At 39.4% G+C, this 27,943-nt stretch overlaps 1 protein-coding gene across 3 annotated transcripts in view; it reads left to right on the forward strand.

Moving 5' to 3' along the window:
* LOC115423566 (myosin-10-like) overlaps positions 1 to 26,794 on the forward strand; it is a 58,300-nt gene extending 31,506 nt beyond the window's left edge. For 2 of the 3 annotated variants that reach the window (XM_030140421.1, XM_030140424.1), the window contains 36 exons: positions 3,034 to 3,126; positions 4,555 to 4,618; positions 5,209 to 5,307; positions 5,521 to 5,664; positions 5,800 to 5,895; positions 6,398 to 6,516; positions 6,807 to 6,959; positions 7,139 to 7,312; positions 7,386 to 7,559; positions 8,931 to 9,045; positions 11,812 to 12,005; positions 12,086 to 12,207; positions 12,296 to 12,365; positions 12,509 to 12,669; positions 13,579 to 13,687; positions 13,781 to 13,912; positions 14,023 to 14,229; positions 14,376 to 14,513; positions 14,630 to 14,753; positions 14,897 to 15,068; positions 16,039 to 16,251; positions 17,230 to 17,374; positions 17,485 to 17,691; positions 18,413 to 18,517; positions 18,609 to 18,761; positions 18,844 to 19,092; positions 19,711 to 19,923; positions 21,250 to 21,462; positions 21,605 to 21,766; positions 21,873 to 22,001; positions 22,765 to 22,853; positions 22,965 to 23,088; positions 23,895 to 24,103; positions 24,188 to 24,296; positions 24,447 to 24,619; positions 25,320 to 25,473. In XM_030140421.1, the coding sequence (XP_029996281.1) occupies positions 3,034 to 3,126; positions 4,555 to 4,618; positions 5,209 to 5,307; positions 5,521 to 5,664; positions 5,800 to 5,895; positions 6,398 to 6,516; positions 6,807 to 6,959; positions 7,139 to 7,312; positions 7,386 to 7,559; positions 8,931 to 9,045; positions 11,812 to 12,005; positions 12,086 to 12,207; positions 12,296 to 12,365; positions 12,509 to 12,669; positions 13,579 to 13,687; positions 13,781 to 13,912; positions 14,023 to 14,229; positions 14,376 to 14,513; positions 14,630 to 14,753; positions 14,897 to 15,068; positions 16,039 to 16,251; positions 17,230 to 17,374; positions 17,485 to 17,691; positions 18,413 to 18,517; positions 18,609 to 18,761; positions 18,844 to 19,092; positions 19,711 to 19,923; positions 21,250 to 21,462; positions 21,605 to 21,766; positions 21,873 to 22,001; positions 22,765 to 22,853; positions 22,965 to 23,088; positions 23,895 to 24,103; positions 24,188 to 24,296; positions 24,447 to 24,619; positions 25,320 to 25,473 (5,307 nt within the window). Of the gene's footprint in view, positions 1 to 3,033; positions 3,127 to 4,554; positions 4,619 to 5,208; positions 5,308 to 5,520; positions 5,665 to 5,799; positions 5,896 to 6,397; positions 6,517 to 6,806; positions 6,960 to 7,138; positions 7,313 to 7,385; positions 7,560 to 8,930; positions 9,046 to 11,811; positions 12,006 to 12,085; positions 12,208 to 12,295; positions 12,366 to 12,508; positions 12,670 to 13,578; positions 13,688 to 13,780; positions 13,913 to 14,022; positions 14,230 to 14,375; positions 14,514 to 14,629; positions 14,754 to 14,896; positions 15,069 to 16,038; positions 16,252 to 17,229; positions 17,375 to 17,484; positions 17,692 to 18,412; positions 18,518 to 18,608; positions 18,762 to 18,843; positions 19,093 to 19,710; positions 19,924 to 21,249; positions 21,463 to 21,604; positions 21,767 to 21,872; positions 22,002 to 22,764; positions 22,854 to 22,964; positions 23,089 to 23,894; positions 24,104 to 24,187; positions 24,297 to 24,446; positions 24,620 to 25,319 lie in introns of all 3 variants that reach the window. The other variant, XM_030140423.1, reaches the window with a different exon arrangement.
* The last annotated feature ends 1,149 nt before the right edge of the window (positions 26,795 to 27,943 follow it).

Genomic DNA, 27,943 nt, shown 5'->3' on the forward strand with positions numbered 1-27,943 from the left:
GAGACTTGCTTACTACAACCACTATACTATAATACTTTATTACAACTTTATGGAAAACAGTGAATTTTAATAAAGTCAATAAATAATGCTGCAAGCCTAGGTGTAAGTAAAGTAAATTTTAAAAAATGATTGTTGATCTTACTCTTTATATGTTCCACATATCCATGTTTAAAACTTGATGCATGTGTGTAGCCTGATCAGCATTTTGCTCAATAATTAATTCCTTGCCGGGCCTATTGTATATCCTTGAGTTTAATAATGATCTAATACCAATGAGCATCCTTTAGTCTATGTGTCAAGTTTCCAGGACAGTCAATAATTAACCAGAGAGGATTTTTCTGCATCGATTACAGTCTCACCTGAATCAGAAAATTCAGGCGAGACTGAATCAGAAAATTCAATGTTTGTTTTTTCCCAGATTTAATAATGCAGAAGAGTCTGAAAAACAGGACTGAGCCTCTGGTGACACAGTACTGACCTTGATAGTAGCCACCCCCTTTAAAACAATACCTTATGTTTTTCTGTAAATCTAATAACTATAGAAGCAGGGTGCGTCTCAGCTGAAAGTTATAGTCTGCAGCTTTGAACAGCTAAATGCCCGTCTTACATACTGCAATTCGGTAGCTGTGAGTGAAGAGCTGTAACTCAGTGCCTGGGTCAGCTGCCAGAATACACGATCCACACTGACCTCCTTAATGCTGCTTTCCTTCTGCGTTGCATTACAGCTCCTTCTGAGCAAAGGCCAGAGGAATTTCAAACCAGGGATCGAGGGAGAGCACAGATACGGTGGGGTTATGGGAGGGAGTGAGGTAGTGGATAAGAGGTAAAGCAGACCAGTGGGGACCAGACTTTAATATTTCATACTGTGAGAAACACTCCTGGGAATGCATGCACCGGTTTCTTTATTATTCTATGATAGATAGAAGATAGAGGAGGGCAGATAGTTCCTTGCTCCCTGTTTCTGTCACTGAAACCTGTAAGTCAGAGGCCAGAGGAGAATATTGTCCCTGTCCTTGTTTCACATCCAATCACAAGTGATATCGCTAATGCAAGGTGTGAACGTACTCAAGACACAGTGAAAATGTGTTGATCTCATCACTCAGGCCCTCTTCAGACCTGGTATGAACATGCATGCATATTTCACAGTCTCCTCCAAAGTGGACATCTCTAAGTGTGTCTGTTCACACCTGGGATTAGAATGTGCTTCTCAATGTGCTTCTAAACTTATTTCACCTGCTCACTCTATATGTAAGTGAACAACTTTATTTACAACATAAAACGTGGTCAGATGGACTTTAAGTTTAATGGACAGGATTTGTAATGTTTTTTAGGCAAAAGTAATCCACTCTGCAGTCCGCATTGTGCAAAATACCAGCAGATTTTAAGGTTATTTTGCCTTTACTCACTGCATGAAGCTATACTGTGAACTTATCAATGCGTCTTAAAGATTGTAAATTTGACTATTCAGTTTGTTATTGTCTCAATGACATATGCTTTAAAATCATAAAACGTATTTATTAATTTGTTGTGGATTCTACAAACTGAGGTATTGTTTTTTCTCATGGAGGAAAAAAGCTGGGGAGTACTGTTCAGGCACCACCACATATATGAGGCACTCGTTACATATCTTTGTGAGGTTTTTAGAGTTTTCCAGCATCTTAAATATCATTCTGTTAGTATGCACAGTACATTCCAGCTGAGTTGACAGTCCATCGTAGGGTACATTCCTGTTCATGCGGATGAGAGAATGTGGACATATGTGTCCTAGACCACATTCATATATATCCTGAGAGATCAGGTTTGAAGGCGTTACCTTTTTTCTACATTAGGTAAAATTACATCATCAGGTTGAAATTTGTTTTACACAGTTGAAGATCTAGTTGTCACTAAAGAGTATGTGGTGCAAGAGAACCAATAAAAACAAATGGAATGGTCAGAGTTTTCATGTTGACATTTAAGAAGTGTTGACAGATTCTCAACATCACTTCATACAACGAATAATAAGTGAGAAAATGTTCTGCCTTAGAAGTCTGGCTTTTCTATCTAGTTAACTTTAACCAGTAAAACATCCTTTAGTTAATCTTTGCAGTTACAGAGAATATAAAGTCAGTCTGTTAAACTCGAAGGCATGTGCTGCATCCAAAATGCCTGCAGAAAATGAAACTTTGCTTTAGAATATTTGACATGTTTGCATAGATCGGGAATGTGAGATCCAATCATGAGAGATCACTCAAGCTGTATGAAAAACTTGGAAAATTGCAAGCATAAACTGATATATTTAATGCTGTCCACTTGCAATTGGATTATGAAAAATTTATGTTAAGGCCAGGTCTGAACAGGGCCATCGGAGGGCTGGATCTGGTCTGCTGTGCTCTGGGTAGTGACAGTAGCACTAGAGGCTATTTCTGTACCCCCAGTGCTCTGCTCTGGATGGAGGAGATTGTGTCATGAATATGGGAATTGAAGGTTTCAAATGCTGCAGGGAATGTCCCAACCACCTACCAATCCAGGTCTTAAGATCTGGGAGGAAGCCATCATTAGCGTCATAGTGGTACAGACTTCGGATATGTAGGGTACATACATTATCACAACCATAGGAATGTGTGTGCATGCCAGAAAAAGGCTCTCACTCTTCAACCCAAACTAACCACTTACTATAGGGCATGTGTCTAAACACACTCGGTGTAGTCCCTTTGTGGTTTCACAACTTCTGTCAAACTGTTTGGTTGCCTTGGCCCTTACATTTGTTGAGTTCTCTTGACAAAAATCACATTATGCTGTAGTCGACTAAAGTAAAGCCAACAGGGCTGTGATAAATTGCTGTCCATCCAAAAGATGGGTTTAACATATTGACTTGGATACATTTTCTCTAGTTACTGTTACGAAGGACTGATTTTTTCTCTTTACCAGCTTGTGTATATTTTGGAAAAACAGAGAAAAATGTGAATAATGATAAACTACTGGGTAAGTGGCACCAGGCATTAGGAATGTTTGACAGAAAGTTGGCTCTGACCTCACTCTCTTTTTCCACAGGGTGAGTTGGAACGCCAGCTCCTGCAAGCCAACCCCATCCTCGAATCTTTTGGCAATGCCAAGACAGTGAAAAATGACAACTCTTCTCGCTTTGTGAGTTTACTCTCCTGTTTAATCATGATTTAAATTTATGTACAGATAGTAGGCAGGAAGGGGATAAATTTATCTCCACTACCCCTCTACATATCAGCAGAGTTTACATTTGCCTCACCAGATGTCTGGGTAATATGAAACATGCAAGCTTCCATTCTTAACTTTACATGAAAACATACTTTCTAGTATTTCTTTGTACCGAACATGGCGTAACAGATGGAATCAAATCAGTTGGTGGGGTAATTCTTATGATTAACATTTAATCTTTGTTTTACTAAACTAGTGAAGAGAATGCAGTTATATTATAAACTTAAAACTAAATCAAAAACACATCACCATAAGTGAATGGCTGTTATGAAATCTATGATGAAAAAGTGAGAAAATGAAAACAAAAAAACATCTGGATTTCCTTAAGAAGAGATATTTAATTCTGTCGTGCAAATATTTCATTTACCCACAGCATAATCCACACCTTCTCAGTTTCCAATAAGTCAGTTAAATATTCAGAATCTGCTGTAAATTAAATTACTATTTTATGGATCCAGTTGGTTCTAGTTCCTGAAATGTGCTTTAAAAATAAAAGGTTATTTCATTTCTTTTTAAACTCCAAAAATGTTAATATAAGGTGTATTTCAAGAACAGTTTGGTTTCCTGTTTTGCAGAACAAAAATAACCTGCATAAAACCTATAAAAGCCCATTTCCATATTCTGAGATGAATATATTCTGGATATTCTTCACAAAGGAAAATCAAATATCCACTTATATTTTAATACCCTTTTCTGGAAAAAAAAAAAAAATCAACCTACTCTGTAGCATAGATTGCAGATGCATTTTTCCTCACAGGTCTTGTCTCATAAATATTCATTTCCTAAAGGATATATTGTTATAAGGTAAACTGTTGGAATGGTTCATTTGTCATGTAGTGATGAGTTACAGGAATCAGTTAAATTACCCCTCTGAACATTTACATTTTTTGTGGGACTACACTCACTAACACTGTGGTCTAGTTCAACCACCATGGTGCTCAGTCCAACATGAATCAGCGGCTGTCTCAGATGAAGAGCGCTGACGGCCAGTCAACAGTTGGGCACACACACAAACACACACACACACACACACAAACTTGCCGTCAGGAAACCACAGACATGCCTGAGATTCTTTCTGACCTGTTAACCTGGCTTTTCCTAATATAGGCATTTTATTCTCCAGTAGTGGTGATCAAAACACACCAGCGCCAGAAGCGAAAAGAAACAGATAGTTGACAGATGCAAACACACACAAAAGCACAAACGCAAAGCCGCACATGCTGCAAACCTGACATCATACACTTTCAACTTCTGAGTTTTACAAGTAACAGCTTGTGGACAGACATGTCAAAATCCTGGATTGTCATGTTTCAACATAAATTTTCATTTTTTTTCCTGCAGGGGAAGTTCATCAGAATCAACTTTGATGTCACAGGCTACATCGTTGGGGCCAATATTGAGACTTGTATCCTCCTTATTCGAACAGGTTGAAGAAGGAAAGGGTTGTTTCAAAGCAAAACAGAGATTGGAAGAAAAAGAGGGTACATAAGTTTAGAGTTGAGCCCCGTGGTTTTGGTTATACGAGTCACCACCGCTTATGCTTTACCACAAAAATGCAATCCACTTCTCTATATTCTCAACGAATGGAGCTACAGGATAGCGAGCCCCGAGGAAACCACATGCTCATTATTATTCTTTGTTTTTATTCATGTTTATTTATGCTTACTGAGGTGAATAATGAGAAAGATACCTTTGAATAAAATGTTTGCTCAAACCTTGTAGAAAGATTAAAATTTAATTCCCAAGTGATTTAAAAATTCTTTTAGCATCTCCATGTTCTTGGAAGGTTGATTTGTTTTGCATTTTATTGCAGTTGCTAAGACTTCTGAACTTTCTCCCAGAAAATATTTTTATGTTCCATTACAACTCTGCCAGTCTGCCTGTGGCTTGACAGAGCTATCGTCCCTATGAAATTCAATATTTAAAAATGTGAAAAATTATTCCAGATGTATTATCAGTTTGTTTTATTGTGTAAGTTCTTAACCTTTCTGTCAGACCTTCTGGAGAAGTCTAGAGCAATTAGACAGGCCAAAGATGAGAGGACCTTCCACATTTTCTACCGTTTGCTGGCGGGAGCGGGAGAGCATCTTCGAAGTGAGTATCTGACAATGACTTTTATTGAATAGGTTAATGATGATAGAGATTTCAACGGTTACTTATTAAGCTGTCTCTTACCTGAGGACTTGGTGTTTCTAAACTGCGTTGTGTCCATGTATTTGTTGGTTGTACTCTCAATGTTGTTTTGACCAGTGTTCAGACAAATGGGTTCATCTAGCACCTTTAAACCAAGATTGTTTTCTGTTTCAGCCGACCTGCTTCTTGAAGGTTTTAACAACTACCGCTTCCTGTCAAACGGTAACATTCCCATCCCCGGCCAGCAGGACAAAGACAATTTCCAGGAGACAATGGATGCCATGCACATCATGAGCTTCTCACATGATGAGATTGTCTGTGAGTAGTAGTTCCAGATGTGTTCTGTAACATTGTATACTCCTTTTATAATTACATAGTTCTTTTTTCTATTACTCTGCCTTTACGTAACCTTTTTCCCTGGGGATCCATAAAGCATTATTGTATCCTTACCAGGCATGTTAAAGGTGGTCTCTGCAGTGCTGCAGTTCGGCAATATCGTCTTTAAAAAAGAGAGAAACACAGATCAGGCCTCCATGCCGGAGAACACAGGTAACTAACCAACATCTAGTGAAAGTATCAGCCTGCTTATGTCCACGTACATACGTGTGTGCTCACACAGTTTCCACTTTGTGTTTCACTGGAAATATGATCAGACTTGTGTTGAATAGTGCTCAAGTTTATAAAGCTGATCTGCCCCTCAGATCAGTCAGCAACATATTAAAGTGTTAGAACCATGTTTTTGATCATGCTGTCTGGACTGTACTGGACCGATATAGAATTCAAAAGACGGGGAATCCCAACATGTAGCTAAGGAAAAAACATTGCCCATTTTTGGTTATATAGACCATAGTATTTCCTGTATGTATTTGTACATTTGTATTGTTAAAAAAAACAAGTAGACAGGGCTCCTCATTCCTTACACTCATTCATTCATTAAATCACATTCTCAAAATAATAAAAACACCAATGTTTTCTTGAAACTGATGTATCTTGGAAATCTGCATTTTTATTTGCAACTTGTTTTATTTCTCCTGCTTCCTTACTCTCTCAGCGGCACAGAAGCTCTGCCACTTGCTTGGAATGAATGTTATGGAGTTCACTAGAGCTATCCTCACCCCGAGGATCAAAGTGGGACGAGACTATGTGCAGAAAGCACAGACCAAAGAGCAGGTATTGTTCCATTTTACTCCTAGTCTTACATCAATGATCTAAATATTTTTGCTAAATAAACCTTAAGGCTCAGGACCATTTTATACCTGTAGTTTGATATCTTTCTCTTTAGACTACACCTCACATTGACATAGTCATGTGTTAAATAGGATCTCATCACCTAAGTGTAGCCCTGAAAACACCAATTCCAACATAGCATTTCTATTCTCATGGTTGCACAGTAGGGTTTATTTTTATTTGTTGTGTCTTCATGGTAACTCACTGTCTGCATGCCCTTTGTTTCCCCTCAGGCTGACTTTGCTGTTGAAGCCCTGGCTAAGGCCACATACGAGCGGCTGTTCCGCTGGCTGGTTCACCGCATTAACAAGGCCTTAGACAGGACCAAACGACAGGGGGCATCTTTCATTGGCATCTTGGACATAGCTGGCTTTGAAATCTTTGAGGTGCTTTAAAACTAAAAGTTTATTTCCACAAATTAAATTCTACCTTTCACCGATGTCTGTGTTACTATATGCTGTAAATGGATTAAAACACAATTATCCTATTTGTCTAATAATTAGAATTACTTATGATTATACTTCATCATAACTAAATTGATTTCTGCTTCACCCTGTTTTTTCAGCTGAACTCCTTTGAGCAGCTTTGCATCAACTACACCAATGAGAAGCTGCAGCAGCTCTTCAACCACACCATGTTCATCCTGGAGCAGGAGGAGTACCAGAGGGAGGGCATCGAGTGGAGCTTCATCGACTTCGGCCTCGACCTGCAGCCCTGCATTGACCTCATTGAGCGCCCAGTGGGTACTCTCTGTCTGTGTATGTGTGATTGTCTATAAATATAGTTGCATTAAACAAAGCCTTTTTTCTCAGACAAACCCACCTGGTATCCTGGCTCTGCTGGATGAGGAGTGCTGGTTCCCAAAGGCCACAGACAAGACCTTTGTAGACAAGGTGCTCCAGGAACAGGGCACGCACACCAAGTTTCAGAAGCCACGTCAGCTGAAGGACAAAGCTGACTTCTGCATCATTCACTACGCAGGCAGGGTGCGTGTTTTACACTGTTTCCAGTGCTGTGACTTTTCACTTGGGAGTTTTAGCTGCTTCTAGTTATAGACATACAAGATAAATAAAAGCTCTCTTTATCCAACTAAAATGCAACATGCATTTTTAAACAACTACAAAACTTATTTGTTCATGTCTCACATTCATGTGTGTTGTTCTTATGCAACAACTTTGTTTTTGGCCTGCTTTAAAGTCCCACTTGGAGGCACAGACTTAGCTCCTCTGAAGGCATAGTTAATCAGGTCATTGCCTGAAAACAATAGCCCAGTTGTCGTGCTGCTGCTGGAGGAAACCCACATCTGGTTTTCATTGGTGCAAGATTGAGTCTTTGGTGCCTGGTGGTTACATAACAGAGGTTTTCAACTCTCACCTTTGTGTGGTGGTCTACCATCTGCACAGGAAAAATGATCTCAACAGCATTCCTAAGATGATGCCCATCAGTCACAGAATGAAAACCGATAATATCCATATAGTGAGAATTCCCTGGTCCTGCAAATATGTATATGAACACAGCGAGGACCATCAGTCAGCTGAGTATAAACATTCCTGGATTTAAGCCTCCCTATGACAAGCAGGTGAAAACCTCAGATTCAGTCAGACATTAAGTGTCCAGTACTATGTACTGAAGCCAGCATTAAATTTGAACTTCATCAAATAAATCCTGCATGGCAGAGTGATACCGAAAAGGAAAATAAGTCCAAACATTGTGAGTTTGCTTTTCCAGGACACTGATGAAACCCATATGGAGATCCCACATTCCATCTCTCAGGTTTCTGACCGCGTCAGTTACTTGTTATGTTCTTGTCTAATCCAACTTTCCCTTTATACAAGTCATCCTCATGTTACAGCGACTGATCCCATCAACACAATATGGTCCATTAAGACTTGATGGGGTCTCAGGTGGGCTGTGCTGTCAGTCCAACAATATGCTCAAATATGATCAAGTCTTTATTCTAACCTTAGAGCAGTGGATCATTTCTCTATAAGTGACCTGGTGATTTTCTGAACTGTCTGTTCATTGGATGGTCCCTCAGCACATCTGGCACTGCAAGTTAAAACCAAATGGAAACAGTACAGCCAGATCTAGCTGTCACTGAAGACATACTACACAGACTGCTGCAGACAGGTGAAGAAACAGACCAGCAGCAGTTAATCAGAAACTGAAAACCAATCCTCTCAAAGTGAATTTTCCAACTTTTTGCCTCGCATTGGGATGTGACAGTGAAGATATTGTGAACATATTGGACTTTACTTAATGAAATCTGATTTGATGCAGATTTGCTGGAAATTTGGAAATGAAATGCAGTTTATTTTGCCATGTTTAAAATAAATGATTTTTGTTTAATTTTGCAGGTGGACTATAAAGCTGATGAATGGCTAATGAAGAACATGGATCCTCTGAATGACAATGTGGCAACTTTATTACATCAGTCAACAGACAAGTTTGTGGCTGAGCTCTGGAAAGATGGTGGGCCTTTGACTGTTTTTTGGCTTTTACATGGATATAAATGAACAACAGTCAAATCAGCTTCTATTTATCCATATAAAGATGCTGTCTGCTGCACTGAACAAATCAAACGAAAACAACAAAAGCACTTATAAGAATAGTTCTCGTTTCATCTCAAAGCTTTCATGTCACACAGTGCTTTATAACTCATTGACACTAGTAATGTATTTATCGTAATGTAAAAGAGGAAATACTTTTTTACTTTACTCACACATCTTGTCTGAACTCGATCCAGCTGTGTGATTTATCATTTTTCTAATTTGGGTTGAGTTTTGCCAGAAGAAACAGTAGTGTATGTGAAAGTGACATGAACCACTCACTAGCCAAATGAATGATTAATTGCTTTACTGTACAGTACAATATAGAAACCTCTCCTCTGTTAATATGTACATCAAATGTGAAATATAAACCATCTTCCTTGTCATAATGCAGAGTTTCTCAAACTGTGGGGTGGGCCCCCCAGGGGAGGCGCGAAGACTTACTAGGGGGGTCATGGGATCACTTCTGGGTGTTTTTTTTTTTCTTCAGGTTAGCACATGTAGCGGGTAGAACTAATGTTTTAGCGGTGAAGCACCCTGGGCTCATTTTAGGGATGCACAACAAACAAATCTACTGCCATGGTGATCTGTTGCTAGACTAAACAAAGAGTTTAGGTTTGGAGAATGGACAAGGATTTTACTGCAATGTTTCTGTTTTTGCATAGTTTATACAGTTTGCACTTTAATGTTCTGAGATGTGCAATATAAATGGGCTCATTGCAGCCACTGATATTGTTAAAATCTTTGTTACCAAAATTAGTTTGTTGTTCTAAAAAAAGTTACTTTATTGTCATAGTTGTAAGATAATTGCACATTTCCTATTTTTATTTGGAAAAATATTGCCTCAGGGAGCAGTCTGGTTGAGTTTATTGGTATTATTCAAGAAAAAATCTAAATTATTTTTAATTTGCACAAGGAAAAGCAAAAAGTGTTTTTATGATATTGATGTTTCTTTCAATAAAAGTTGTAATTGCACCACTGTTGCAATGTTGCTGGGGTTGAGGGGGGCCTGGAGATTTTTCGTCCTCCAAAGGGGGGCCCAACAGAAAAAGATTGAGAGCCACTGTCATAATGTGACATTCCTAGTTAATGGTATTACAGTAGGCCAAATGGAAAATAACATGGTCTTATAATACTGTCTGAACTAATTCACTACCTGATTAATGAATGCTTCACTAAGATGCATGTACTGCTGTACTGCAGTTTCTTTTCTTTATTTCTCTGCTCTCTTTTTAACACAGAGAGCATTTAACCAGTAGTTGTGGGCATTTGTAGGAGTATGTGTGGTGCGAGTACAGTTTATGTGTTTGCATACTACTTTTCTCGCAGGCTTTCTTTTCCTTCTCACTCTCCTGTGTCCTTTGTCTGTGTCTCTGCTGCTGTAGACATTCAGACGTTTCAGAGAGCGTCTTTCTATGACAATGTCTCTGGGCTCCACGAAGCTCCAGGTGAATCATAGTAACACCTTTGTGTATCTCTGGCTTCTTCTCATTTTCAACATTGGGGTACTTGCTAGTTCTGTCCTGTTATGACTGCAACGTGCACCCCTCTGGAAGCTCCCTCCCTAGCTTTGCATGGCTCTTTCAGGCTGTATTTAAAACATCTACTTCAACAAATGTTATATTTACATAAGTACTTATGACTAAATCATAAGTCACCATACTCAGCCATAATGTTTCTAAATCACATTTGCTTTTGGAAGGGTGAAATACTAAAGCAGGAAAGTTATTAACCTATTTCTACTGTCTACTCTGCATGCTGTTTACTCAAAAATTCTGTAACATGTAGTCCATAACAGCAAAAGGACTAATGCAGGATGTCAAAGAGTTAAGAGCAAATGGAAAGAAATAGTGGTGTTCAATAAATCTTATGATCCTTATAGGATCCAGACCTGACAGAGGTTCACTGACTTAATGGACTTTTTTGTGGAAAGAAAATATGTGAGGAACCTGCAAGCCAGATAACTGATCCAAATTTGTGTCATTTATCTTAAATGAGTCAAACAATATCATATTACTCAGTTCTCATCCAATGTGGGTTCACTAGAGAAAATCTTCTGAAGCTTTGTGCTTCATTTGTCCTTTAATTGTTATCTCTATGCTTTAGTTCATTAGTTTTGGGGTGAAATGTTTGTCAGATCTGATGTTATTAGTCCATAAAATGTACAAATTCAAAGCATGCCATTTTTATCCTAATGTAATCAGCAAAAATTAAATTTCCATAAATATTTGTGTATGAAAGAAAGTAATGAATTGATGGAGTATGAAAGTTATAAAATATATAAAAGGCTCTTCCTGTTTTCAATAAGTTGAGATTGAAACTGTGGAGCAGTCATCTGACTAATGTTATGCCAGTACTGTTCTGTTATTAATAAAATCAACCCAGCTGATCATTACTGGTTGCATTTTCTGAAGCACCAACAGCATTATGTGTCTTTATGCTTTAGTGTAATGTCAGAAAAGAGCAAATCCTGCTCCTTTGAACACACCAGACCTTATTTAATACTCCTAATGAATTTCCACATTGGATTTGAGTGCATTTCTTGGCTTTTCTCTTTTCTGTGATTAGCAGGGCACATTACTTTACTGTATCCAACACATTTAGACACTATCAGGAGAAGAATCACAGACCAGACACAGTATCTGCTCCTCCATTAATATTTATCTTTTTCCTAATTTTTTACCTCCAGTCGACCGAATTGTAGGTTTGGACCAGGTTGCAGGTATGAATGAGACAGCGTTTGGTGCTGCTTACAAAACCAAGAAGGGCATGTTCCGCACAGTGGGTCAGCTCTATAAGGAACAGCTGTCTAAACTGATGGCCACATTGAGGAACACCAACCCCAACTTTGTGCGCTGCATCATCCCTAACCATGAGAAAAGGGTGAGTCTCTGGATTTTGTAATATTTCTCCAGTACATTTTTCTTTCCTGTTTTCTCATCTGTTTTTTAATCCTCCTGCAGGCTGGTAAACTGGACCCTCACCTGGTTCTGGACCAGCTGAGGTGTAATGGTGTATTGGAGGGAATCCGTATCTGCAGACAGGGCTTCCCCAATCGCATCGTCTTCCAGGAGTTCAGACAGAGGTAATGTTCCACCTCCTGCCCCATAAATGTTTGGTAAGTCTTAACGCTGTTATAACAACCCTCTGTGCTCATTATGGACTGTGTCTAGGTATGAAATTCTCACTCCCAATGCCATTCCCAAGGGCTTCATGGATGGAAAACAGGCCTGTGAAAGAATGGTAAGGACTTTGCCTAAGTTTCTACTGTAGAGCCGGTCATTATAAGCGCCATATAGTAATGAACAGTGAGCAAGATTTACTTTTCCGGACTATGTTTGTGATGTTACGTCATGTCATGTCTTGTGTCTCTCTGCATTTGATAGATTCAAGCCTTGGAGCTTGATGGCAACCTGTTCCGTATTGGCCAGAGTAAGATCTTCTTTAGAGCTGGAGTCCTGGCTCATCTGGAGGAAGAGAGGGACCTAAAGATCACTGACATCATCATTTACTTCCAGGCTGTCTGTCGAGGATATCTGGCACGCAAGTAAGGCTCACTCTAGAGCAGGGGTGTCAAACATGCAGCCCGTGGGCCAAAACCGGCCCGCCAAAGTTTCCAATCCATCCCACGGGGTGAATTTGCAAAGTGCAAAAATTACACTGAAGATATTAACAGTCAAGGATGTCAAACCCCTTTTAGTTTACGTTTCCACGTACAGACCAATGTGATCTCAAGTAAAATAATAGCATAATAACCTATAAATAATGATTCCAAATTCTCTTTTTGTTTTAATGTGAAAAAAATATTACATTATGCCTGTAAATAACAACTCCAATTTCTTCTCTTTAAGTGCAAAAAAATAGCATTATACTGTGAAAATAATTATATTCATTCATTTATTTATTTGTTTATTTTGAGAATTTACAGAATACATGCAAGTTCAAAAATTCCAGAACCATTTATTCATTCATTTCATTCATTCATTCATTCATTCATTCATTCATTCATTCATTCATTCATTCTTTAACAATAAAATATGAATAATCTGAGCAAATATGACCAACCTGAAATGTCTAAAGAAAATTAAGTGCAATTTTATCAATATTCTGCCTGTTACTAAATGTTGTGTGACTTTGTAGACTCGATCCGTAGTGCACATGTATAAATAAGAAGTTGAGGTATAATACTGTCAAAATTGCACTTATGTTTTTTTTTAAGAAATTTAAGTTTTTTCAGGTTATTCAGATCTCATTTGTTTGGATAGTTTGTAAATGTAAATATTTTCATAATTTAATGTTATTTTTTTGGTCTGAAACAAAGAGAAAAATTTGGAGTTGTCATTATTTATAGGTTATTATGCTATTATTTTACCAGTCTGGCCCACTTGATCAAAATGAGTTTTGAATTGGGCATGTGTATGTATGTTCTTATTTCCTGTTTGGTGTAATGCTTTAGGGCCTTTGCTAAGAAGCAGCAGCAGCTAAGTGCGCTTAAGGTTCTCCAGAGAAACTGTGCTGCCTATCTGAAGCTACGTCATTGGCAGTGGTGGAGACTCTTCACAAAGGTATATACATGTAAAATGCAGTTTTTGGGGAGAATGTCCAAAAGACAATGGATGAAATGTTTTCTGAAAGTCTCTGTTCAAATGTGCCTGCAGGTGAAGCCTCTGCTGCAGGTCACCAGGCAGGAGGAGGAGATGCAGGCTAAAGACGAGGAGCTGGTCAAGGTGAAAGAGAAGCAAAGTAAGGTGGAGGGAGAACTGATGGAGATGGAGAGGAAACACCAGCAGGTTTGTTATAACCACAACAAAACTGCAGCACCTCTCAAAATTATAACTTTGAGTTTTGTTGCTGCAGCAACCTGTCGTTTAATTTCATCCTTATCATTATTTATCTATAGTTGATGGAGGAGAAGAACATCCTGGCAGAGCAGCTGCAGGCAGAGACAGAGCTGTTTGCAGAGGCAGAGGAGATGAGAGCACGTCTGGCTTCCAAAAAGCAAGAGCTGGAGGAAATTCTTCATGACCTGGAGTCCAGGCTGGAGGAAGAAGAAGAGAGGACCCAGGGGATGCAGAATGAGAAGAAGAAGATGCAGTCGCACATCCAGGTGTGTTTGAGGAATGAGGACACTGGGGATGCTGATGTGGTTTCACCCGCTGAAAAAAAATCAATAAATTGTGCTGGGAGATATATGCCAAAAATGTACTTTTCTGTACATGCTTTGCTGCTATGCTCAATTACTTATGTGTGTAGGATCTTGAGGAACAGTTAGATGAAGAGGAGGCTGCCAGACAGAAGCTGCAGCTGGAGAAAGTGACAGCTGAAGCCAAAATGAAGAAGTTTGAAGAAGACATTTTGCTACTAGAGGACCAGAACTCCAAGTTCATCAAGGTAAGAGAAGAACATTCAATTCAAGCTTTCTTGGGTTTTGTGTAGAAGGGGCTGTTATCTCCAGTCAGAGGTTTCAGAACTGAGAAATGACCTTCACTCCCCACTCCCACCCTTAGGAAAAGAAACTAATGGAAGACCGGATCAATGAAATGTCTTCTATGTTGGCTGAAGAGGAAGAGAAGGCCAAGAACCTGGGCAAAGTCAAGAACAAGCAGGAAATGATGATGGTGGACCTAGAGGGTAAACTAAAAGACAGATTCTATAAAACAATCAAGTGTTATAAACTAAGAGTAAATAAAACGCATTAAGAACTTACAAATCCTTAATCATGTTAGCTACACTCTGTTAAAATAATGCCTCTTGATGTCTTTTTTCTAAATCAGAGAGACTAAAGAAGGAGGAGAAGACCCGTCAGGAGCTAGAGAAAGCTAAGAGGAAGTTGGATGGAGAAACATCCGACCTCCAGGACCAGATATCCGAACTCCACAGCCAGACAGAAGAGCTAAAAGCTCAGCTGGTCAAGAAGGAAGAGGAGCAACAGATGATGCAGTCTAGGTAGGACACTCTGGGACTGGCAAAGACAGGAGACAGAACAGGTGACATCATTTCACCAGTGTTAGACAAGAGTAATTGAGCTGAATATGTGTTTGAGTCACAGACTGCTTCATGAAGTGAGTCAGTCTGAGATAAGTGCTGCTTAGCTGAACAGAGCAGTCATCAAACAAGATTCACATCTGCTGCACATGGCACATTTTATTGGACTGACAAGACGAGTATACAGAAGTGATTTTATAATGTTACAAAAATAACCAACAAGCTTGTATCGTTGGACAACTTTGTGACACAATGGAGGCTGTCAATCAAGCCACCGTTTTAAATGTTTTCACTCAACTATTGTATTGTTCATGGAAAGAAGACCTCTCATCCAACTTGTGCAGCTTCGTCAGAATTAATGGAAACTCATCCAGATCATGTGTGATGATGTGGCGTGTCACCTTCCACAGAGTCTTGTCTCAAAATAAAGATAGGCTAGTTCGGCAACTTACAGTTGTTTCCTAAAACACTACAAGTTCTACATCACATTCATTCAAAACTTGCTTTGAGCATATTTCATGTCCATTTATATTGTTTGTACTTATAGGACTGGTATAGATGAGGTCTGTTTCATTCATAATAGTCTTAAACATGCTACATTTAAGGAGCAGAAAAACTGAAAAAAGAACAGCAGGTATGAACTGAAAACATGTGAAGTGATTTTGAGCCCATCTCTGCTGCCACCTAGTGGAGACTGCAGTTTCTTTTCAAGCAATAGTTATTATTATGTACAATGACAAACTGTTAAGAGCTATTTTACCTTTATATAACAATCAGTATTTTAGTACAATACAAAGCCAGGAATTATTTTCTTGGCTAATAATTATTTTGTTTTTATTTTCCCATGTTCGTTTTCTTGTATACAAAATGTTTACATCACAGTCAGTGTTGTTCCAAGCTGAAATAATGTTGCACGCTGTTGGTTTAACAGAGGTGAAGATGAAGTCAGTCAGAAGAACAACGCTCTGAAACTGGTGAGGGAGCTGCAGGCCCAGCTGTCTGAGCTGCAAGAGGACCTGGAGTCTGAGAAACAGTCTCGAAACAAGGCTGAGAAACTCAAGAGGGATTTGAGTGAAGAGCTGGAGGCCCTTAAGACAGAACTGGAAGATACACTTGATACAACTGCTGCCCAGCAGGAGCTCAGGTACCATATCCAGCATTTAGCATTTGGGTCCAATTGAGCGGTAACACATGGACACATTTCATGTTCAACAGTCTCTGTCATATAAGCAGAGTAACTAATATGCATGTACTATACATATTTGAGTAGGCATTTATAAGCACTTTAACATTATGTATAACAAAATTTGGGGAGAGAAAAGTTTTAGATGAAAAATGTCAAATTACTGCTCAGTAACACTTGGCCTTGAACTGGACATCAATTTTTTAAGCTTTGCGCAAACATTCAAGACATGCGGTTCTTGGCAGAAATTGATATCTAGTAGGACTAAACCTTTTACATATTATGTTCAACTATGCTGAAAATAAATGTTGGAGCAAAATATTGAAAAGTCTGTTTTATTGACATGAGAATGTGGTGACACGTGGACAGGCTGCCATAGTAATGTGGACGACTCTTTACCATTGTATGCGTCACCCAAAATGTTGACTTATTTTTTAAAACAACAAGGCAGATATAATCACAATGCTTTATTTAATGTATTTAATACTAACACAGTGTGATTTACAGCTTGTGGTGGTCCATACTGATATAGGTAAATTACAAATAAAGAGTCATTTGTTGGTAACAGTTCACAGACAGTCTTTTTGAATGTGACCAGTGTATGAATTCACAAACTTCATCATTCAGAATTTTAATTTCTCAAAGTAATAGACAGTCTTTTGCATGTCTTTTTGTTAATTTAGTGCAGCCTAGCAGAAGGTTTCGGAACTTCTCCCGCACTATTTAAGTGGTATTTTAAAAAGGATAACAGTTCCATAAAATAGAGATCTTTTGCTAAAAAATGAGCCCACGTGATAAATGATGTGAGCAAATTTACTTTTTCATGTTGATGTTCACTTTTGCTTGATCTGACCTGTTTCCTTTTTATTGTAGACATTGAGGGGTTTAGCAGATGATGCCATGACTGAGAGGTGATCAGAGTGTGTGTGTTTTCCGTAGGACTAAGCGTGAACAGGAGGTTGCTGAGCTGAAGAAGGCCATTGAGGAGGAGACTAAAAACCATGAGGCTCAGATCCAGGATATGAGACAGAGACATGCCACAGCCTTGGAGGAATTGTCTGAACAGCTGGAACAGGCCAAGAGGGTAACAGGGTTATGTTTAACACACCTTTCTACAGTCAACCAAAGAGATGTGACTTGATCATCTGACAACTATTAATTATATATTCTATTGTAATTGTTGACTACATCTAGTTCAAGGCCAACCTGGAGAAGACCAAGCAGAGCCAGGAGAGCGCCAACAAGGAGCTGGCAAGTGAAGTGAAGAGCCTACAGCAGGCAAAGACAGAGTCTGAGCACAAGCGGAAGAAACTGGAAGGACAGCTGCAAGAGTTCATGGCCAGAGTCACTGAGGGAGAGAGGGCCAAAGGAGAACTGGCCGACCGCACACACAAGCTGCAGGTGATGACTGTAGAGGCAGATACACAAGATTAACCCTTAAAAACCCAGTGCTAATTTTGTGTCAGTTTCCAAATTTTTCTTAAGTGATTTATCATCATTTATTTTAATATTATCCTCTGTATTTAGCATTTGTCAGTGTAAATCATGTGTTTTTCTATATTTAATTTCATTAACTTAATTTAGATGTTCATGAAAACTCAGTGTAAATTCATAGGTTATAATGTTAAAACAGAGAAAACTAAAGACAATGTGACTTTTTCACCAAATTATATAATTAACTGAACATATAAACAAGTGTCTCCATCCACTGTCATTGATGAAACTCCATGAGTTTTACTAGTAAATCAATGTTGTAGAAGATGACAGTGTTTTCATGTTCACTACGGAGCCTCTGAAGATCCAAATGGGTCATACATGATGACCATGAAAAGATGACAAACTGCATTTTACACCAATTATTTACATGTATTGAGAGGATACATGGATCAGTAGGTATTAAACATTTTAGATCAGTAGATGGTTTTGGTCACCAGTGGATGTTTGGGTCTTTATGGATTGAATACAGTGGAATCAGACCTACAAGGATCTTAAGTACTCAGTAGAAAAAAGAAATACTTAATGTGTAACTTATTGCTAATTAAACAAGCTTATGTGTATCTGTAGTTTTAGGTCTTGAATTGACAAACACACTGTGTATTAATGTTGGAACCTCTCCATACAGACTGAGTTGGATAATGTGTCTACACTGCTGGAGGATGCAGAGAGGAAAGGCATTAAGATGGCCAAAGACGTTGCTGGACTAGAGAGTCAGCTACAAGACACACAGGTGATGAAGACTACGTTTGCATCCACCAGTCATACCTAAATTTAATGTAGTTTCTGTGGAACTAATGGAAAACAAATACTCATGTTTGCAGGAGCTGCTCCAGGAGGAGACACGCCAGAAACTAAACCTCAGCAGTCGCATCCGTCAGCTGGAAGAGGAGAAGAATTCTCTGCAGGAGCAGCAGGAAGAGGATGAGGAGGCACGGAAGAACCTGGAGAAACAGATGCTGACCTTACAAGCCCAGGTACTGGACAGAGGGGTTTTAATGTATGACATGTTGTTTTGAAGTGGGTTTGTTTCATGACTGTGTCCTGTCTTGTTTATAGTTGTCGGAGAGCAAGAAGAAGCTGGAGGATGATGTTGGAACAATAGATGGACTGGAGGAGTCCAAGAAGAAGCTGCAGAAGGACCTGGAGCTGACCGGTCAGCGTCTGGAAGAGAAGACCATCGCATTTGAAAAGATGGAAAAGACAAAGACCCGCCTGCAGCAGGAGCTGGATGATCTGACTGTGGACTTGGATCATCAGAGACAGATTGTCTCCAACTTGGAGAAGAAACAGAAGAAGTTTGACCAGGTGAAATAAGTTTAGTTTTGGAACATACGAGGGGGATTCAAAAGAACATAGTTGTGACATGGATTAAATCACATAGACCTCAGTAAGATTGTTAAATCTAGAAATAAGCATGTCTACAGATGTATGAACACTGAAAATAAGAAATTAACTCTTAAAACAAGCTGAATTATCTAACACTTCTAAATCTAAGGTTTTTTTAATCTTGGTTAGAGCCAAATAATTTGCAGTGTGGTGTTACTCTGATCTTAACTTGTTCTTTTGCTTTTACTGGAATTGTATTTATTTAGAACTGTTTTTATTTATTTTACTGAATCTGTTTTTACTGTGCTCTTACTATTTTATTGTTGCTGTGTTGTCAAGCACTTTGATCTAAAGCACTATATAAATAAAATGCATTATCATTATTATTATTACCATAATTTAAACCGTTTTTCCAACTGTCCTTTTTCCATGTACTTTTAAGCTCCCTCAGAGTGTGGTTGTAAATTTATCTTCCAATCAGGATTATTACAGTCAATTAAAACTAAGACTGAAATTACCACTGAATATGTTATTTACTTAACTGAAATAAAAAGGAACAAAAACATGAAAAACTAAATGAAAACTTGTTCTTCATAGATGCTGGCTGAGGAGAAGAGCATCTCAGCTCGATACGCTGAAGAGCGTGACCGCGCCGAAGCTGAGGCCAGAGAGAAGGAGACCAAAGCTCTGTCCATGACCAGGGCTCTGGATGAAGCACTGGAGGCCAAAGAAGAGCTGGAGAGAGTCAACAAGCAGCTTCGCGCTGAGATGGAAGATCTGATGAGCTCAAAGGATGATGTGGGCAAGAATGTAAGTATTTGGATCAATCAATCACCTGAGAGTGGATATAAAAATTGCGGTTTTATTTTTTAGTTAACCTTTATTTAACTAGATAAAATCCCATTGAGATCGAGATCTCTTATACAAGGTCAACCTGGCCAAGAGGTCAAGCAGCACACACCATAATGAAAAACAGGCTGAAAGATCGGTGATAACAATATATTTAAAAATAAATAAATAAATAAAAAAAACAGGCAACAATTTAGTAATAAAACAAGATTATAACAAGAGTTTCACAAAATTTTTAAAGTGCAATATAGGTTAGGTCACCAGCAAGATCTGGTTGAGGTCAGCAAACAATTGAAAAACATAAGCACTGTCGAAAGAATTCTCTCTAGCTGGGTTTCCATTACAGTTTTCCGCAAAATATAAGTGATATTTCTTCAATTCCGACAAAGGACTTGTAAGTGTTTCCACTGAAGAGTGTTTGGCTTCTGATTCTAGTAGAGTCCTGTCTACCCATATGTTGTAGTTCTTGGGGGGGGGGGGGGGGTCCATGCATACTTCACAATTTCACTCTGATCGTCCCAAGGCAAGCTGCTTATTTAAGGCAGCGGCCATGCATAATGGATTTCTGGAAGACAGTTGTACAGAATTCACCAATGAATTGTGGATCCAGAATTTCTGAATGACCCGGGCAGCATTCAATGAACTGTTATGTTATTGAACCCCTCGTGGCACTGGACTTGTCATGCCCATGACTAGTGAAAATGCATAAAATGTGATTCCATTACACTTTTGCACATTACTTATATATCGAAATGTTTCCAAAACTGCCTCGTGAGAGCATAAAAACTTTTTTGCAATCTTTGACAGTTTTTGTGACATTTCTGTGTTTCCATTACCGGTTTTCTATTGCACAATTTATATTTTGCGCATTTCTGAGGGTAATATAAACCCAGCTACTGTCTAGTCAGTAAAATGGTATGGAAAGCTAGCAGTGAGATGAGTTCTGGTGTTTTCAGCTCTGATTGAAGAGTATTCCAGGCAGAGGAGGTGGCAAAACTGAAGGCCCATTTCAGTTTGAACCCTGGAAACATACAGATTGTAGATATCACATGTCCGTAGGGCATAAGGGCTACTGGCTCTCTGAAGAAGAGAAGATAAGTATGATGGAACCAGTCCAAGAAGAGCCTTGTAGATCAGGGACAACCAATGGGCGAACCTTCAGGAGCTCAGTGAAGGCCACTCAGCTTTAGCACACAGTTCACAGTGGTGACTGAGGCGACTACAACCTGTGACTGGTTGGCTGATCTAAAACAAAAACAAAATAAAACAAAACGGTTCTTCCTGCAGGTCCATGAGCTGGAGAAGTCCAAACGTACTCTGGAGCAGCAGCTGGAGGAGATGAAAACTCAGCTGGAGGAGCTGGAGGATGAGCTGCAGGCTACAGAGGACGCCAAGCTGCGTCTGGAGGTCAACATGCAGGCCATGAAAGCCCAGTACGAGAGAGACCTTCAGGGACGGGATGACCAGAACGACGAGAAAAAAAGGGCACTGGTCAAACAGGTGAGGAACGATCAACTGATGCTGGAGATATCGCCAAACAACAGTTTAACAAGTGGAACATTAGATCAAGTTTATTCACACTGTGATGTGTAGAAAAAACTCTTTCATCATCTGGTCATCTTTCCATTATTCTGTCGCTCAGGTGCGAGAGATGGAGGCAGAGTTGGAGGATGAGAGGAAGCAGAGAGGTCTGGCTGTAGCTGCGAAAAAGAAATTGGAGATGGACCTGAAGGATGTGGAGGGTCAGATAGAAGGAGCCACCAAGGCACGAGATGAAGCCATCAAACAGCTGCGCAAGTTACAGGTATGGATTCGACACACGTATACATGTGGAAATCAGTCAGAAATCAGTTTGTCCTCCATACAAAGCACAACTGTAAATGCTTTCAGTAATATATTGTCTCCTCCAGGCTCAGATGAAAGACTACCAAAGGGAGCTGGAAGACGCCCGAGCTTGCAGAGATGATATTTTTGCCATATCCAAGGAAAACGAAAAGAAACTGAAAAGCCTGGAGGCTGAAATTGTGCAGCTGCATGAGGTAGAAAACAGTGGACGTCTGGCTTTCATCCTTATGTTTATCTCATTACATTTGTATTTCATGATCATCTTTACAATGTCAGTCATGATTTCTACTCTAAAACTTCTGTAACACTCATAAATTGAGCAGTAAATTACACAGTAGATTTACGTTTGATATTACGTTTGACGGCTTTTATTTATTTTTATTTATTTGTTTATTTAAGAGGGACATTGTACATTAATATGCGTTACTGTAAATGCACCACTGTTTGACCAATGACTATTTTTCATCTGCAGTGTTAAATTGTCACCCTAAAAGGTAGCACAAAGTTATAAACATACAACTTCTAAAACTGAATTTATGATTCCTAAATACAGACGAGTACAATACAAGTTTTGCAATACAAAATTTACAGTTAATAACACATCAGACAAAGTAAGTAAAAAATTATTAAAATACACCTGGCACATAGACATATTAAAAAATACAACAGAGACATTTCTAATGTTCGCAGCTCCAATTATTAATGGAGCCATTTTTCGATTCATTTTGAACTCATTATAAGATGACAGTTCTCTGGAATAGAGTTCCACTCATGTGCAGCTGTAACTGCAAATGAGGCCTGAACAAATGCACTTTTTGGAATGATGCAGTCCCCTTTGGGTGCACCTCTTCTAATACGGTACGAGGCTGTTCTTATGTTTACAAACTGTCTGAGTGGAGGAGAAGACAAGTCATTCATCATTTTAAACAGTAAACGTGAATTTGTATGTTTCTGCAGGACCTGGCAGCATCTGAACGAGGCCGACGCCACGCAGAGCAGGAGCGCGACGAGCTACAGGATGAAATCTCCAACAGCACCTCTGGAAAGTAAGACCCACCCTGACCCACCCTGACTGACCCTGTGCCCTTGAGCAGCTCCATGTTTATTGGATCTTGGGTGTAAACGCCTTGGTTTACACTCTTGGGTTCGTTTTCCAGGTCTGCTCTGATGGATGAGAAGAGGAGGCTGGAGGCTCGCATCGCCCAGCTGGAGGAGGAGCTGGAGGAAGAGCAGGGGAACATGGAGCTACTCAATGATCGCTTCAGAAAGACAACAATGCAGGTGTGGAGTTACACTGGAGTAAAGTCTGGTACAGACGCCGCAAGAGCAGACAAATGTCTGTTTTCTCGAAGTGGCAAGAACACGAACAAAGGCACTTCATACTACGAGAATTTCAAGTTCTGAACTTCTGGGAGGTTCTCATAGGATCCTCCCACTGAAGCACATTCATATGCACTAAGCATTGCGGGAAATCTGACAGAAACACATTAACCACGCCCACAAAATATCTGACCAATGGCACAACAGTTGTCAGACGCCACATGAGAAAAAAGTTCTGCCTGTATGGCATCAAGAACAAGCTACAAGAACTCCCAAACACAGACACAGACAGACTGTATTTACATTCAAAAATGACATTTCAATGCAGTTAGCTCAGGAGGAGGCGGCAATAAATAAAAACAGACTATATATAAAATAAATCTGTATATAAAAACTATGTGTCATTATGGAAAGCTATGGGCCAGTGATAAAAAAATACTATTTTCAGTAATAAAATCTATTGGTTAATTAAGAGGATATATATTGCACAGTTGTTATTGCACAACAATGGTGTGTGTGTGTGAGGGAGGAAAGAAGATATTAGTTTGAGTTCAGCCATCTTATGGCATGTGGAAGAAAACTGTTTCTGAATCTGGTGTTCTGCTCCAAAGGCTGCAAAGAAAGAAAAAACTGGGAAGAAACAAGAAAAAAGTGGCGTCATTCGTTTCTATGAAACAGTCGTTTATGCTTTGAATTACAGAACAGTGATTTTTGCACGTCCATGGGTTTGTCTGTGATGTAAAATACCAAATGCACCGTCTCCTCAGGTGGACACCTTGACCACAGAGTTAAGTGCAGAACGCAGCACAGGCCAAAAGAGCGAAAATGCTCGTCAGCAACTGGAGCGTCAAAACAAGGATCTGCGGGCCAAGCTCGGAGAGCTGGAGGGTTCAGTAAAGAGCAGGTTCAAGGCCTCCATCACTGCCCTGGAGGCCAAGATCATACAGCTGGAGGAACAGCTGGAGCAGGAGGCCAAGTGAGACACTCACACCCACCCACTGTAATGAATGAACACTGTCTGTGCAACCACTGTGAAACCTGTACATGTTTTCCAACACAGGGAACGAGCAGCAGCCAACAAGATTGTAAGACGGACAGAGAAGAAGCTGAAAGAGATCTGCATGCAGGTGGAGGATGAGCGTCGCCATGCCGACCAGTTTAAAGAACAAGTAGGTGTCTGCTCTCATGCATGATCGATAGTTAACATCAGACCCAGAGTTACAGCTTTTAAACAGTCACAGTTTAATGTTTATCAAGTTTCTGTGTGTGTGTGTGTGTGTGCGTGTGTGTGTGCGTGTGTGTGTGTGTGTGTGTGTAAGTTGGAAAAGTCGAACTCCCGTATGAAGCAGCTGAAGCGTCAGTTGGAGGAGGCTGAGGAGGAGGCCACTCGAGCCAATGCCTCACGGAGGAAACTACAGAGAGAGCTGGACGACGCCACCGAGGCCAGCGAAGGTCTGAGCCGTGAGGTCCACACACTCAAGAACCGCCTCAGGTATTATTTTATTTTATCTATTTTTAATTTTATAAAAAGGAACTAATGACAATGAGTAGAAGTTCTGTTCAGCGCAGGACTTTGACAGGTTAGTGTTGTAAGTGTAAGACTGGTGTAATGGTTTGGTCCCAGTATAGTATGTAAAGTGAAGTGATATACTAAGAACAAATGTACTTATTCTCAGTTTGCAGGAGTTTAATAACAGTTAAACTCAACACCTTTTGATCCTTGTATCTGCTTGATTGACAGTGTTTCTGATTACTGAGATGCCATTGATTCATAAAAACACTGCCTGTCATGTGATAAATGACACTAATATGAGCTCTATTTCCTGAAGTGAAGTTCCACTTCATTTACTGTAGCTGTTCACTGAGGTCACTGCACTTTCCAAGTGATTTCCCCAACAGTGGAATTTTTGATTGATTGAAATCGATAAAATAAAGTTATAAAAGTAATTCAGACGCCAAACACAATTGTCCAGTTATTGTTAGTGGTGATTTTAGATATTTCTTCAAAATTATTATTGTTATTGGACATTTGTGGTATTTTTGCAGTGATAAGAAAGTTTATCCCTATTCCTATATTGAAAACTCAAGTGATCCAAACTTTTTATTGCATTAATTAAACAGGTGGCTCCTCTAACTGCACATATATAATTCATATGTACGTCGGTTTAATAACTGTGGTGTGGGTCCTGCAGGCGTGGCGGGCCCATCAGCTTCTCGTCCAGCCGCTCGGGCCGACGTCAGCTGCAGGTCGAGGGAACGTCCCTGGACCTGGTGTCCGACGATGAGCTGGAAAACAAGATCACTGACAACAACGCCAACGAGACGCCGGCGCCGCAGCCGGAGTAGGAAAGAACCAGCCTTAATCTTCGCCTCCCATCTACACCTCCACTTCCACGGCCTCAGCACAATCACACGCACCAGTGTGTCCTGTACTAACAAACGCAGCATGTCTCCTCCAACACCAGCACATGGACTTGTCCCTCCCACTCCACTTTAGGTTTCGATAGGTTTAGAAGCACTACTTGCCTTACCCTTCCTCATCTGCTGGACTGAATAAAAGCATCTTCAGAGTATTTCATCTGCCTGAACCAAACATGAACCTAATGACAGATAACACACTTGTCTTTACAAATGCACATGAACTGCACATGCACAGTATGTATGTAAACAAACGAAAACACCCCTGATCCTTTCATCCACTCATACACAGCTCCACCTGCTCCTTATGAGTGGATCCATATCATCATCATCCCCAGTTGGACCAGTACTTAATATTTCAAAGGATTGTGACTGAAGCAAACAAGCATCTGACTTTATTTTTAATCATTGGCCGTAAACAATATGAATTTAGTTCTGTTAGTTCAGCTGTAACTCAGTGGTATTCTTCCAGTCCTGTGCTAGGATTGTTTGCTTGCATATGAATATAGAAACGTGACTGTATGCTGCCTTGTCGCCTCAGTGCTACAGACGCCGCTCGTCATACCAGTATTGTTTGACATTAGGTCAGTGTTGACTTGTAAGTAGTGAGCGGTCACACTCATCTTCTCTTTGCTTTCTTCTTCTTATGTGCCTTCCTTACTCAAAGCCCATTTATGCTACATATCCTGTCCATATATTGGAACATGTCTACTTTCATGAAGTATTTTCATAAAATATTCATACATTTGCATAGATAATGAGATATTAGAGGAACTGATTTTCTTTGTATGTCCTCCTACAGCTTGTCTGATGATTCTTACGTCAAACCATGCGGGGTTCTTTGTAGATGGGTGCTATGACTTTTCTTATGGATAACTTTTATACTTTTTGAGTTATTAAGATTGAAAAGGAAAAAAAAAAACAATCCAATAGACATCAACTGTATTTATATCTCTGCCAATGTATACAGTCTCCATTCATATCTCAAACTGCTCAGTATTGCACACTGATCGACTGTACCCGTGCTCATCATGATGACATGTACAGTTTATGACTTATTAGGGGTTATATGCATTAAAGTCTATGGAGCCCATTTCACTGTGGTTGTGTTTTTAACTCACTCACAGCACAAAACAGAGCTCAACCAGGATGAAAATACTTAAGGACAGAAGGTGATTAACCCTCTCGAAAACCGTCATGGCAGTTATGTACAGGCACCAAAAAAAAAAAAAATACAGTCCTGTTAAATTATCAAACAGTATATTTTTCTGTTTTTTTTTGTTTTGTTTTTTTTTCCATAAATCTCTTACACAACTTCAGACAAAACAACCAAACATTCCATTATTTACCAGGATTTTGACCCCTTCATTTCATAATTTATTACAAAAATAAACAATGTTATTTTCCATATAAATGCTAGTGGTAATGAGGTTTTGGTGGTGATTAGAGTCTTGTATATGTCACAGATTAAAACCACAACTGATCAGATAATCTCCTGAGACCCAGGGAAGTAAATGTTTTGGCTTTTTTACATGAAATATTTGTTTGGATTGGAAAAAGTATGATGCAACAATGCTGCAGTAAACAGCACTTTTTTTTCTTAAGTAAAGGCATCAAATTCTTGTCCCTTACAGAGGACAGAATTGCATATTGATACCCTATGAATGAGAGACATGATTAATTTTCTTGTAAATCATTATAAAAAATTAGGTAATAATGCTTGTATAATGACAAGTAATGTTTCTAATCCCCACTTCACCTCAGTGCAACACTTGCACAGTTTTATCAGTCCACTGTAAACCATGCACTCTGGAATGGCAGCAATTCATTTTGATGAAATGTGATGGATGGATGGATGGATGGATGGATGGATGGATGGATGGATGGATGGATGGATAGATAGATAGATAGATAGATAGATAGATAGATAGATAGATAGATAGATAGATAGATAGATAGATAGATAGATAGATAGATAGATAGATAGATACTTTATTAATCCTGAGGGAAATTTGGATTTTTATGCCAATTAAACCACATTCACACATTTCCTCATGTACATTTCAACTCAAAGGGTTCAAAATGCGTCAGTAGAGTAAAATACACGTAAGAGTAGAAGACATTGGATTTAATCAAATTTATAGTAGAAAAGTTGCTGCAAAAATTCACTCCATACGTCAACAAGCAAAGAAAATGGTACAAGGCCCAAGGGCGAAAAGGTGTGTCTCAGTTAAAGTGGAAATAAATAAGATATAACATGTTCTGGAATCTTTTTTTGTTGTGATCTTGGACTCTGGTGACACCAACAGAAGGCTTAAACAGGGAATCTGAAATCAAACCAACTTTTCCCTGGACTCCTGTGACTGTCAGCTTTATGCTTTTGCACCTGGGGCCAAAA

The sequence above is a fragment of the Sphaeramia orbicularis genome, chromosome 8 (assembly GCF_902148855.1).
Source record: "Sphaeramia orbicularis chromosome 8, fSphaOr1.1, whole genome shotgun sequence".
Classification (NCBI taxonomy): Eukaryota; Metazoa; Chordata; class Actinopteri; order Kurtiformes; family Apogonidae; genus Sphaeramia; species Sphaeramia orbicularis.